The sequence below is a fragment of the Lissotriton helveticus genome, chromosome 5_1 (genome assembly GCF_964261635.1).
Source record: "Lissotriton helveticus chromosome 5_1, aLisHel1.1, whole genome shotgun sequence".
In the NCBI taxonomy this organism is placed as follows: Eukaryota; Metazoa; Chordata; class Amphibia; order Caudata; family Salamandridae; genus Lissotriton; species Lissotriton helveticus.
Genome location: NC_136065.1, coordinates 578,843,324 through 578,857,452, shown reverse-complemented (window position 1 = coordinate 578,857,452; position 14,129 = coordinate 578,843,324). Strand labels below are relative to the sequence as shown.

Below are 14,129 nucleotides of genomic sequence, written 5' to 3'. Positions count from 1 at the left end.
GTCTGACTCCTGGGGATATTCTAAGGTAAGGAATCTATCACTAACTAATGTCTCTTACAGATATATCGTTACACGAGTAGTTACTTGTGCTTTAAGAATATTTCAAGTTTTCAAAAGTAGGCACTTCGAAGAAATTTCCTAGAAAAGCTGACAATGGATTCCTATGGAGAAAATACAGGTTAAGGGTAAACCTGGTTCGGATTACTTTTAAGGTTCAATACTGGGCTACAAAGTACAGTACTGGCTTCTCTCCTGATCACAGGTGAATACTTCAGAATTCGTTACTCGGCTGATTTTATAGGAATATTTTAAGTTTTCAAAAGTAGGCACTTGGAAGATATTTTGAGTCAAACCAGTCAATGTTATCCAATGGCAGGTAAGTGAGTTACCGGATTTCAGGTGAATACTCTGCTGGTGAAGTTAAGGTTCTGGGCATAGACTCAGGGGTCCCCCAGGGTCAGGTAGGTACAGTTGGTTCACCCTCAGCGGCACAGGGGCGGTCGGGTGCAGAGGTAGTTAGGCCCAATGTTATCCAATGAGGGGCAGGGGGCCTCCCGTTGGCGGCTGCTGGCTAGCAGGCCACACGGCTATGGGAGCGGGGCTCCTGGTCACTTGCTCAGGGCAAATGGGGAAGTAGGATAGGGCAAAGGTGGCACGGCCAGCGGCACTCGGGCGGCTGGGTGCAGGGTGCTTTTGAGCTGCCGGGCGCTCAATGTTATTCAATGGGAAAGGTAACAAACTAACAAAGGCTGCCGGTTCGGGGACGGAGACGCTTCAGGGGTGACCACCACTTCGAGAGGTAAGTTGGGATCTTGGAGCACAGGTAGGTACCCCAAAGGAAGGCACAGGGGGCTGTAGGGTGCCGGGGTGTCTTTAGGTGTCGGTAAAGCTTACCCTCAGCTGGTCGCGGTTGGAGGTGCCCCTGGTTCTGAGTCTGCAGGCGGCGTCTGGTTCGTTGAGGAGGGTCTTTGGGCACTGGACTTCGGGTCCCAGTCGCCGGGGGAAGTCCTCATGGTCTTGGATCACTTGGGCACGGGCTGGGCTCGGCGGGTGCAGAGTGGGATGGTCCGGAGCTTCCTGGCTGGCACCAGGGGTGTTGTTGCAGCAGAGCCTCTGCTGATGGGAGTCCCAGTTTTTAAGAGGGTCAAGGCAGGCAGGTCCTCTAGTTGTCCCAAGGTTGCTGTCCGCTGGAGTCGCCGGGGTTTAGGCAGGAGCAGGTTCCAGGATCGACAGGCTGGTAGGGCTGGGGCCAAGTCAGTTGTGGTCGTCCTGTTAGCAGCTGCACGGCGGGTCTTCTTCCTCTTGATCTTCTTTTCGTATCTGGATCGGAGGAAGGAAGGTTTAGGGTGCCCCTAAATACTAAATTTAGGGGCGTTACAGGTAGGGCAAGGGCAGGGACCAACAGATCCCCGTCCTGGGGTGGGTACACCCCTTAGCCTGCTCCTCTCCTGTGGGAGGGGGGCAGGAGCCTAGCTTTGATTGGGCAGGGCTCCCCATCTTCAAGATGGCCTGAACCCGGGGTCGTGCTTCACCTCGCCACTCCCACCTGAGGGGTTGCGTTGGCACAGGCTGTCACAATCCCCTTCCTGACGTAGGGTTTCCCGCCAGAGTGGGGGTTAGAACCGGTGGGGGCTAGAACCGGTGGGGGCCGGTTGCTGAGTACATCGAATGGTCTGGAGAAGCTCACAGAGGCGGCATGCCTTTGAAGCTTCCCCCTGCCCATCCGGGGAGGAGACCTAGCACCTCGCCCAGGATGTGCATTGTTTCAGGCCCAGGAGAGCGGGGTGCTCTCCACCCAGGGGTCCAACAACATGTCTGCTGTGTGGCAGCCTCTGCAGCCACTCAGCCCAGATGTGGACTGTAGGTTAGGTTTTCAGGGGGCATCTCCAAGATGCCCTCTGGTGCATTTTACATCAAACCTCACACTGGCATCAGTGCGGGTTTAATGTGCTAAGAAGTTTGGTACCAAACTTGTCAGTCTTCAGTGTAGTCATTCTGGTGCTGTGGAGTTCGTAATGACAACCTCCCAGCACCATATACTCTTAATGGCATCACTGCACTTACAGTGCCCAGGAATGGCCCTGGGTACTGTAGGGGCACAGGGCTCATGCACCTGTGCCCACACCTCTGGCATAGGGCACCCAACTAGAGGGGTGACTGAAGTATGCCAGGGCAGTGGGTTCTGTGGGCATGGTACACAGGGATGTGTGCCACGTCGACCCTTTGTTTAGTTCTACACTTAGACACTCAGCCTGCAAAGGCAGTGTGTGGGTGTTGGGGTAAAGGGCCCCTGAGGGTGGCACAATAAGTGCTGCAGCCCTCAGGGGTCTTCTCTGGTCACCATGCCCTGGGTACCTAGGGTACCATTTACATGGGGCTGACAGGTGGCCAGAGATGCCAATAGAGTTTTAGTTTCATCACAGTTTTAGGGAAGGAACACAGGCCCTGGGTACCTGGTTGGCAGGAGCCCAGGGCACACAGTCAAAGCACATCAGCAGTTCAGGAAAAAGTGGGGGCATACCAATGCAAGAATGATGGCACTTTCTCACAACCGCTTAACGGACAGTCCGTTTTTAGGTCTTGCTGTAGTTTTTCCTGCTTTTGTTTTTACTTGTATAGTTAGGAGGAAGACTTGATAAAGTGGGCTGCCATTTACAACTAGATTAATCTCTGATAATTATTTGTGTTTTGCCATATGTTTTTATCATGTATTTTAATGTATGTACTGTATCGTTTGCTGCACTTTTTGGTCATTTGACTGAAATAGTCTATTCATTATGATGAAGTGGAATCACTAAATAGACAATTATATAAAAATAATCGAATACATTATTTCATATGATTTTTATGGACCAATATTAAATGAAATTATTTCACCTTGGCAAAAGTTAATACTGTGATTGGTTTCCGTTACCGTTTTGTTTAAAATGAAGGCCTTTACTAAGATGGTACTGCCATGTTGCACTTCCTGTTAATAAATGTAGTATTTTTGTTTATAGGAGTTTGTGACACGCCTCTAAATCCCCTTTTATCCAACCAGCTGAAGAAAATGTTGGTAGTTAATGCAAACGGACACTTGAAGTCGCCGTGCCACTGTTTGCCTTTAGATGATTTATGTATTACTGTTTTGCTGCTGCAGGAGTAACCTGCTCACTTTTTCCCCCCAGTCATAGTATATTTACTTTTCGGATGTTAAGGATTGAAGATGCGGAAATACCCCGAGTGACCAAAGTCAGCGAGTAAGTCTGAAACCACCTTTGCAGTATTTATATCTGAGCCGAAGTCTTTCCTTGAAGGGTCTAAAAGATGTATTTCTTTCTAGGTTGTCATTATGTGATCTTGCTGGTTCAGAACGATGTGCAAAGACGCGAAATGAGGGGGACCGATTAAAGGAAAGCGGAAACATCAATACATCTTTACATATACTTGGCAAATGCATTAATGCACTGAAAAACAACCAACTAGCAAAGTAAGTGCTCCTTTAGGGACTTTAATGATGAGGCCTTATTTTATGTTTCGAACTGACAACCCCCATTATTGTGAAATGAGCCCCATAAGCATGATCTTTCCTTTGAGAACATAGACTTTATTTGTCTTTTCCTCAATTTTGACATCTGAATGCAGAGGTCTGCATTTCTGCCCCAGCTTTGTCTATTGCATGGACTACAGTTGCCTTCATGCACATCGCACTATTAAAAGTGTGATGGCTAATCTAGGTCATACCCAATGTGTGTTTATTAAAATTGCACAACAATACCCCCAGTGCATGTGGACCATACCCCCGCACCAGACTGTGATACTTTAGAGTGTTTTTACATCCATCTTTTTTGCGCTTTTGTACTTGGCGTGGAGCCCATTTGCCATTTAGATCATGGAGCTTAAGTCCATAAAACCAGTCAGAGGGTGACCATTTTCACTAGGGTAATTACTACAATTTATAAAGCAGAATTCACTCAAAAGTGTGCGTTGACTCGAACATAATAAAAGGACACAAAGAAACGCCCCCCACATAGGAAACATTGGTTTTGTTACTATTAGGTTACCTCTAGTTATCATCGAAATGGTTAAAGCCAATTGTTTTCGGTTTACCGATGCAGCGGTCATTTAGACCTTGCCTCATAGCTACCTCATTTTTTATTTCATAATTACTATGTCATGCTCCTTACATGCTCATGATTTGTTGATCCTACACCTCCAGTACCTCCTTAATAGTTTCATTTCCCAAGGATTAGAAGGACACTTATCAGTCTTAAGTTTGCTTCTCGGAGGCTGGGCTCACAGATTTAGCCATTGTGCAGTAAAAAGTGTTCCACTGTTCCCTACCCCCATAGAGGTTATTTTTAGAGATCCAAATTGGTGTGCTTGTGCAAACAACTTCAATGTGCTGTGTTTAATTGAGGAAGAGTGACATTTGAGTGCCCTGTTGTGAGAGTAAAAATCTGCGCCCTAGTGGATGCCTGTGAAGATCAGAATAAATACGAGAAGAGGTGTTGATCAAAGCTAGTTAAGTAAATAAGGGTTAGCTGAATGACTTAAATGTTTCCCTTGTAGTTTTTGTCACAGTTTCGGCACATTTGTACTCTTTTCTTTCAGGCTTCCACAGCATGTACCTTTTCGCGAGAGCAAGCTCACCCACTATCTACAGAGTTTTTTCTGCGGAAAGGGGAAGGCGTGCATGATAGTCAATATAAGCCAGACTGCCTCTGTTTATGATGAGACACTGAATGTGCTGAAGTTCTCTGCAGTTGCACAAAAAGTACGTACAAACCGAATTGTGGTTTACAATCAATGCGCTGCAACATTGTGTAATCTAATTTCCCAGATGTAGGTTTCATAGTAGTTTTGTGTCTTCCATTTTATTTTTCTATTCTCATTATCTTATTATTCATTTTTGGTGTCCATACGGCCTTTTTTTACAGCCCCTGTGAATGATAATGTGATAACACTGCTTTTCAGATGTAGTCAAGTGATTGTTATGGCGGGATTTCTGATCTATTTCTATAGGTCTAGATCCCAACTCAGGTCGACTGAACCGTTGATACCGGTCATAGAGTAAAAGGCAATCCACTACTAGGTCAATCAGTTAAGGACTTACACCACTCTAAAGAACCACTTACTACGAATAAGTTTTAAAAGTTTATTATAAAGCCAAAGTTAACTGGAGATACAAACATCTCAAAATAAGGTTCAAAAGGTATACTGGTATCAATACAAACATACATTTTCTAAATGCTCTTAGTCGGCAGAAGAATATCACCAAAACCAATTCAAAAACCATCAGAGTTGCAAGAATAGACACAAGCTGTAGCTTGTGAGTCATTTACAGAAAGGAAGAAAATCCAGATTAGACTGTCCCTACACTAGACTAAGTGACATCCCTACTTAGTAGAATCTTAACCTAAAAAGGTGTCAGCAGTGGCGACTTCCAAAGAAGATCACTCACTTCCCTTAGGCTTCGTTGTGAATCAGTGTCTCGCAGTTAACCTATCTGCCTACCCATCCGCTCTCTTAGGTTCCTCAGACCATCTGCCCTAACTCCACCCACGGGTGCTGTCCCTAATACAAAAATCACATTTACAATAGAAACGCCCTTTAGAGACGCCCCTCACGTGGTGTTGGTTCTGGCATTTTCCATGCTGATACTCCTCTGGGCCCATCGTTAGCGTTGACCTTGCTTCTCAGGCTCTTCTCCGGCAGGACGGTACCCCCCAGGAAATTCCTGAAGCCTCCTCCAGGCCTGTGCCTGGCTCTCTGAACAAAACCCTATTCATCACTCTCTTGATTGGAACCTCCTCGCACCTGCAAACAGACACTTGTACAGTGGGCCCCAAATTCCGGCCTCCACCGTATCTTCTAAGTCGTAAACCTTCGAGCAGGCTCCGCAATTTATGCTTAACATGACATTCTTGCAACTAACACATGCAGATCAAAAGAAATGAACTTATCTATTCAGGCCTATTAGAATTACATGAAACGGGCCTGTGCACTCTGCAAACCTTTAATTTCTTAGTCTAAACAGTATTCTAACTTATTACACACAATGGTTATATGAAACACTTCTATAAAACATATATTTCAGTTCTATGATCAATAATGCTTTGAATTACAACAACATTAAAATCCATATCATGTGAGAAGGTAACAACCCCTTTCATTCTCTGTGAACTGCCATGTGGCCTACACATTTTTACGTTTAGCAGCATTACATTCTCCTCTACAACAGCCACATAACATGGGATTTCAACATCATTCTAACATCTCTACACACTTCTACATTAGCTTTTCACACTGATATATGCATTCTATTTTAATTAAACACTCTTATGTATTTTCACTCTATAAATTCGACACTCTTATGTAACCTTTACTAAACTGATGCAACGTGCTTGTAAATATGGTGCACTTCTAATTTTCCTTTTCCTCGATTTGCGCTCTCTCATGATTGTAATTAAGATGTCGATGTAGACCAAATGCAGGCATTTCTCTCAGTGTTGAACGTTGACATTTTCACTATTTTGCTACCTTAATATTTTAAACTTTTGTAGATGAAGTGTATTTGTGTCTCTTAAAGAAAGTCTCCAGAGTCTATTGTGGTTTTCCCTCAACTTGTGGTATCAATGACCTATTTCTTCACTAGGCATCTTTAGTATATGAATGGGAGAGGAGGTTTTGTTGAACCTTTTTTCCCTGGTCTCGTTTATGAGCAGTGAAGTTGGAGCACAATTGCTGATTAATGCCATAAAAAGACCAAGACAAATACATTATCTGAAGTTCATCATGCATTGTTAATCCTCTGCATGACGGTGCTAACTATGTAATAGCAACTCTCATAGCTTCATGGACACCATTAAGCCTGTTAAATTATGTTTTTTACTTTAGATACCAAAATATTATTATTGGGCAGCCTCTGCATTTTAGACTGGTATTGCCAGTCAAGGAGCAGACCTCTCTTTAATTTCTCGTTTTACACATTTACTAATAGGTCCTGCTTCTTGACACCTCAAAACTGCCCCCTGTTCATCCGTTCAATGTTTCCAAAACAGCAATGGATGTGTCCTTGCTCATGGATAACGCAGACAATAAGCCGATCTCAAGACGGAGGGCCACCATTCTCTGGGATTCTCGCCTCGATGATGTGATGGAATCTGAAGATGAGAATGGGGACAGCGAGGAGGAAACAGAAGACCAGGATACAGAAACCTCTCTTAATGTGCAGCCTTTAGAGGTGGAGGTGCTGAAAAAAGAAGAACATAACATTATTTTAGATGAAAAGGAATATCAGGTATGTGTAATGCATGGATTTTTTCATATTGTATGTGTAACATAAGTTTTATTTCCCTGTGTGTTCAGTTCATACATTTATACATATGATTTGAATGGATCAACCAAACCCCATTTTGTTGATGTAATCTTGGCACGGTAGACGGAACATTGCAGTATATCTGATCTGGACCAGCGCAAGCCAGAGTACCATATTCACACGCATTATAGTGCACAGAGATGTTGCCATGTAGTAACGTATCTAGGCATTGCAAAAAACCATGTGTGGCATAACTTAGGCTCTCCAACAGTCGTGTGCTGTGATGTCATATCTTTCAACAATGCCTCACCCTATATTTCATGGTCCTGTTCCACCAGAGCCGTAGATCGTATTGCAAGTATTCCAGCAGGCTAAATCATGCAAGAACCTCTTCTCCAAAACACTGAGGCTACATAATTCATCAATAAAGTAATCACTGAAAAAGTTCTGCAAAGACCCTGGGTTCATCTAGTCTAGCCACCAGTGAACAACTCAGACAGACTTTTATTGAATATAGTCTAGTATGATACAAGGTTCTTTATGCAGATCCAAAACATTTCTACAAGATGAGTACAGGGCACACTTCATAGTCCACTTCAAAGCTATAACATTAAACAAGGTTTGGTGTGGACAATGTTCAGTATATGAATCAGTTTGTTTCGCCAGATCTTTCCTTTGAGTTCCACACAATACACTATTGTCCCAGAAAATGTAATTAGCCTGTTACTAAAATTATCCAGATATTTTACATTTACTGATTGATTGTTCCATTATACATTGTGGCTGAAGAAGGATGTGCATCCTCAATGAGTTCCCGCCTGATCAGGTGGAGTTCAGGGCGTGAAAGCTACTGTTTGTTCATTTTAGAAGAAATCAGCAAGATGGCCCTGCATTCTAGGCCCCAGCTGATGACCTTTTGTGTGACCTGTGGGGCATGAGTTAGAATTGTGTAGTGGCCATCTCCTCTTATAATCCTTTCGAGGTAAACTGATATTCCATTACTTAATTTTTTTCCTACAGCCCTCAGAAACTGCAAAATCGTGGAATTGAGCTGTGCAAAACAAATCCTTCTATTAAAGTTAGTCTATGCTACATAATAAGCAAATATGCAAATTACAGAAGTGACCAATCAATAGATTATTGGTGCAGGATTTTCATACCTTTCAAATCTTGCTGCTAGAACATTAATAAATAAAAGGTGCACATTGGAACGCCAAACCACGTCTTTTGCAGTGTAAATGGGTGGATATAATTGCCTAAATAAAACCTAAGGTTCTTAGAGCTTCCTGCAGTGGTCGCAGTTTGAATCAATGTAATTAACGTGGAAGGGTTATTCGGAATGTATGAGATAGTTATGGTTTTCTCCATTTGCTATTTTCAGTCAACTGTTTCACGACTTTACAATATTCAGTAATTAATGCCTATTCATTGTATTATAACCAGTGCCACAAGTTTATTATGTATAGAATTAGGAGTCTATTGGGGGCATTTTGTTTTTTAAGCTAAACGTTAAATGCCTGTTCTACGGCAGCTCTGATTTACTTTTCCATGAATGGTTGGTAACTTCCTTTCATTTTTGTGCCAGATAGAGGGTGTCTACTGAGGTTGACTTTTCCCACATGTTTGAGCAGTATTTTTGACTTTGCATTTCCCACATTCTTATTATCCTCTCTATTGCGGGAGAGCAAAGAATATTTACTCAAATTGGATCCTCTATTCCCTCATATTGACCCTGTCAAAGAAAATATCTGTATACAGCACTTGAGCCTGAAAAGGGTTTATTAAAAAAAGAAAACCGCCCAGTGGTTGCACTCATTAGTGGAAAGTGCTGTCCACGCGCCAGCAAGACACAAGTTTATACACAAGTACTCATAAGTTTTGAATAGGAACGCATAATTAGCCAAAAGCTCGTGAAAACAGGTAAAACCATCTTCAAATAGTAATAAAATATGTAAAAACATTTGTCTTCGAAAAACTGGTTTTCATTTTCAATCTTGGCGTCAGTTGCAAAATGTAGTTGAAGCAAGTTGCTTACACTAACAGAAGTTAATACGGTTGTATTCTTTCAAAGCCATTCCAGAGACTTTTCATATTTTTTTCTTTGTCATCCAGATTTCTCTTAAAAATGGTTGACTTTCAGGATACTGACCAGTTAGTATCCATTTCCCTTAAATTTCATATCTCTGCGCTGTGCATCAGGGTCTTTCAGATTGCACTTTTTTTTAATTGATTTTACAACCTCGATCATAGTGAGTGCAACACCAATGCGAAACTGCACCACATACATTGCAATTTCTACAGACCGGTATCAAGGCGAAAGAAAGACTTCATGGTGTTTGACACTTCTGGGATTCTGGCCCTTCAGCCACCATCACTGCCCTTGACCCCCAATCCACTCGAGGCCTTTTCATTGTAAGTCTTTAGATGTACCCCTCTATACTTAACCCAGTTCCTCCAAATCTTAAAATGTTTCTGGAGCCAACCCTTTGATAAATAATTTATTGGCTGTTCCAGACCCTTGCAACCGTCCATGCCCTTGGCCCGCATGGCCACCAGTGGTGCCACCTCCTTCCATGCCCTGGCAATGTCCCTTTTTGCAACTACAAGACCCAGCCACAGAAGTGCCCTCCGATAGCGGGTGCCCCACCAGATCGTCAGTTATATGTAGAAGAATGTTTGGGATCTCGGGGGATCTTCCACCCAATCAGCCCTTTGAGGTGGCTCAGCATCCCCCCCTCTCCCAAAATGGGACCGCCCCGGGCAGTTCCAGAATGTGTGAGGCAAGTCTCCATCTGGTTCATCGCACCCCACAGGTCTCGGAAGGGATCAGACCCATGCAATAGTCTGGCCCTAGAAAAAAAACCTCTATGAAGTATATTTAGTTAGATCAAACTAAACTGAACACCTATCACCGTCTCCCTGAGTGTCTCCACCGCTTCTCTCCAGTCATCTGCCAAGTCCCCCAATTTACTCTTGCATGCCCTCTGTTTACCCTGGCAAAAACAACAGGTGATGGACAGAATGCAGAACATTGTCATACATTCACCCCAGTACAGAGATCTGGGCCTAAATCCATCGTTTTTTTGCACTCCACACCACCCCAGGTCAGACATGGCTATATGCAAATCAGCCTTGACCCTGTGCCTCATGGGAACAGTCCAGCCCGAACTGCCAAGCCATGTATTTCCTGGACCGGAATCAAGCATCCAAGGACCGGTTTGTGGCTATCAGCCGTCATCAGCCTGGATAGCTTGACTCCAGTGGTGTGGAGAGCATGGGACTCACGTCTGAGCATACCCATCCCACTCTGGGCGACAAAGGCAAAAACAGGTGATGGACAGAATGCAGAACATTGTCATACATTCCTCCCAGTACAGAGATCTGGGCCTAAATCCATCTTTTTTTGCACTCCACACAACCCCAGGTCAGACATGGTCATATGCAAATCAGCCTTGACCCTGTGCCTCATGGGAACAGTCCAGCCCGAACTGCCAAGCCATGCCTTTCCTGGACCGGAAACAAGCATCCAAGGACCGGTTTCTGGCTATCAGCCGTCATCAGCCTGGATAGCTTGACTCCAGTGGTGTGGAGAGCATGGGACTCACGTCTGAGCATACCCATCCCACTCTGGGCGACAAAGGCAAAAACAGGTGATGGACAGAATGCAGAACATTGTCATACATTCCCCCCAGTACAGAGATCTGGGCCTAAATCCATCTTTTTTTGCACTCCACACAACCCCAGGTCAGACATGGTCATATGCAAATCAGCCTTGACCCTGTGCCTCATGGGAACAGTCCAGCCCGAACTGCCAAGCCATGCCTTTCCTGGACCGGAATCAAGCATCCAGGAAAGAGAAGGCTTGGCAGTTCGGACTGGAATGGCAGTTCGGGCTGGACTGTTCCCATGAGGCACAGGGTCAAGGCTGATTTGCATATGGCCATGTCTGACCTGGCGTGGTGTGGAGTACAAAAAAACTATGGATTTAGGCCCAGATCTCTGTACTGGGGTGAATGTATGACATTGTTCTGCATTCTGTCCATCAATTGTTGTTTTTGCATTTGTCACCCCCAGTGGGATGGGTATGCTCAGACGTGAGTCCCATGCTCTCCACACCACTGGAGTCAAGCTATCCAGGCTGATGACGGCTGATAGCCAGAAACCGGTCCTTGAATGCTTGTTTCCGGTCCAGGAAAGGCATGGCTTGGCAGTTCGGGCTGGACTGTTCCCATGAGGCACAGGGTCAAGGCTGATTTGCATATGACCATGTCTGACCTGGGGTTGTGTGGAGTGCAAAAAAAGATGGATTTAGGCCCAGATCTCTGTACTGGGGGGAATGTATGACAATGTTCTGCATTCTGTCCATCACCTGTTTTTGCCTTTGTCGCCCAGAGTGGGATGGGTATGCTCAGACGTGAGTCCCATGCTCTCCACACCACTGGAGTCATGCTATCCAGGCTGATGACGGCTGATAGCCACAAACCGGTCCTTGGATGCTTGATTCCGGTCCAGGAAAGACATGGCTTGGCAGTTCGGGCTGGACTGTTCCCATGAGGCACAGGGTGAAGGCTGATTTGCATATGGCCATGTCTGACCTGGGGTGGTGTGGAGTGCAAAAAAAAAATGGATTTAGGCCCAGATCTCTGTACTGGGGTGAATGTATGACATTGTTCTGCATTCTGTCCATCAATTGTCGCTTTTGCACTGTTTACCCTGGCCATTGAATCTGGAACATTGCACATAAGCATTTTAGAAATTTTCGATAATTTATACTCTTTAAGATTTGTGAGAAATGTTGGTTTCCATCGGAGAAAACTCGGGGATATAGTCTACAGGTCGCACAAGAGGGAGGAGAGCATGACTGAGTTGCAGATACCCGAAGAACTGCGTTCGATGCATAGCATATTCCTCCTGGAGGTCCTGAATCGTCCCCATTGTTTCCCCTCCTCCCCCGACGCAACACGTACCCTATTATTAAAATGCATATACAGTCCCATGGCGTGAAACATCTCCGTTCCGCCACCGGTGGAAGTCTGGTACCCCGCCACAATGTAGTTTCCCATCAACTTCATAGTCTAATTCAATTTTTCCAGCACTGTGGGGGTGAGCCAGGTAGGCCCACCCCCCTCCGTAAAACAGATGAGGAAGGTCCCAGCTATCCGGTAGACAACCTGTGCCGTATAAGAAGGGCCCCCAAAACCCCCGAATCTTCACTCATTCACAGCCAGTAAATGAGCCGCCCAATAGTATTGTACCCCAATAGTGTAGCAAGATCCCCATCCACAGACTGTTGACATTTCACCAGTTTGGTAAGCGGTGAAACTGACACACCTCTCCCCCCACATCCCCCATAAAGCAGTAGTTCGAGTTGTGCACTAACCGTGCCAAAGCATGTTTTATATATTGGGAATGAATGATTCTGCAGGTGGAATTATTAAAATAAACAAGAGCATGCAGGGGTGAACTGCATTCGGTGACAAGTAATAAACTCTCGTTGTCTCATGGAAGGATCGGATAGAGCTGTGGTTCTGCACAGGGCCGGGAGTAGGAGGGGGTGCGGGTTTGCAGATGGGCACGCTGCTTTATGGGAAGGTAAATATCACTGAAAAGAAGGTACACCCTCCAAAGAAGGTGGAGTTGGTGGTCATGCATGTACTTCCAGGGCCACAATGAACACTTAAGTTTATGGACTTCCAGGGCCAGTGTTAGCGCCCTAGTGGTTCCTATGCCCCCCATTGCTGTTTCAAGCTCGGGTGGGTTGCCACATTAGGGCACCTAACTTGCCTTTTTTGGCTATCTACTTAACTCCTCTCTGCCGCATACTTCAGTGGCACTGCTATCAGTATAACGCAGAAACACATACTGCGACGTGGTTTCTGTTCGTGAATTCTTGTCTCACAGCTTCCGACCCTGGTCTATACTACACTAAAGCGCATTTTATGTTGCACAGTGCTCAACCAATGCCAACTATGCTTATAGCAGGAGCAGGGTGAAGTTTATTTCTCTAGTACATTTGAGTGTCAGTATACGCATAGTTGCTAAGGTTTCAGATTGCTTATGTGAGACATTTTCATAATTTCGAAATGCTATGGGAACATGTGACCTGCATTACTTTTCCTGAATGTTCTCAAGATTTCTGATGTGTTAGGAGCACCTAGATTTCTTGAAAGACTGAAACTGGGGGTCATTGGTAGTGAAAAATAGAAAGAGCCCTAGCAGCATTTACGAGACATGGGGTTGTTGGGAAAATGCTGCATTCATTAATGAGTTAGATTAACTGAATCTAACGAAAAATGGAATGCAGTGCCGATCTCATACTGCATGACTTTTTTGTTGTTGAAAAATACCTTTCTGTAACCACACTTGTGCATTAGCAGAGTCAATAGCTCTGGATAAACACTTATAAAATCCCAAAGGCGAGAGACCGATTGCATTGCAAATGCTTGTTTCCATAACTTTTCTGTGGATCTGGGAGGTTCATTCTCACTAAGAAGTCCATGAGCGTACTGCTTTCTTTCTTTTGAAGTTCCAAAACTGACGTTCGGCTTGATGTTAAAGTTGTGGTGACCAGTATGAAAGTGTATTGGTCTCTGGATTGGGTTATGTTTACGTTGCTCACATTCCTTGAAGTGAGAACACAGCATTCAATCCCTCCCATACCTCAAAACCATTTTCTGTATAGGCATTTAAAAATGAAGGTACATAAATAATTTTTCTGTCTAGAAAGAAAGACACAAGTCCAATTTTCATAATTTTGGTTATCGAAGTGAGTCTGAGCTAGTTATGACATTTTTTTTCACTATTAAAGGATGAAAACTTAACTCTGACC

At 44.4% G+C, this 14,129-nt stretch overlaps 1 protein-coding gene across 2 annotated transcripts in view; it reads left to right on the top strand.

Moving 5' to 3' along the window:
- KIF20B (kinesin family member 20B) overlaps positions 1 to 14,129 on the top strand; it is a 608,549-nt gene that overhangs the window by 187,394 nt on the left and 407,026 nt on the right. For both annotated transcript variants that reach the window (XM_078642920.1, XM_078642919.1), the window contains exons 10-13: positions 3,168 to 3,239; positions 3,323 to 3,469; positions 4,594 to 4,756; positions 6,983 to 7,282. In XM_078642920.1, the coding sequence (XP_078499046.1) occupies positions 3,168 to 3,239; positions 3,323 to 3,469; positions 4,594 to 4,756; positions 6,983 to 7,282 (682 nt within the window). The remainder of the gene's footprint in view (positions 1 to 3,167; positions 3,240 to 3,322; positions 3,470 to 4,593; positions 4,757 to 6,982; positions 7,283 to 14,129) is intronic.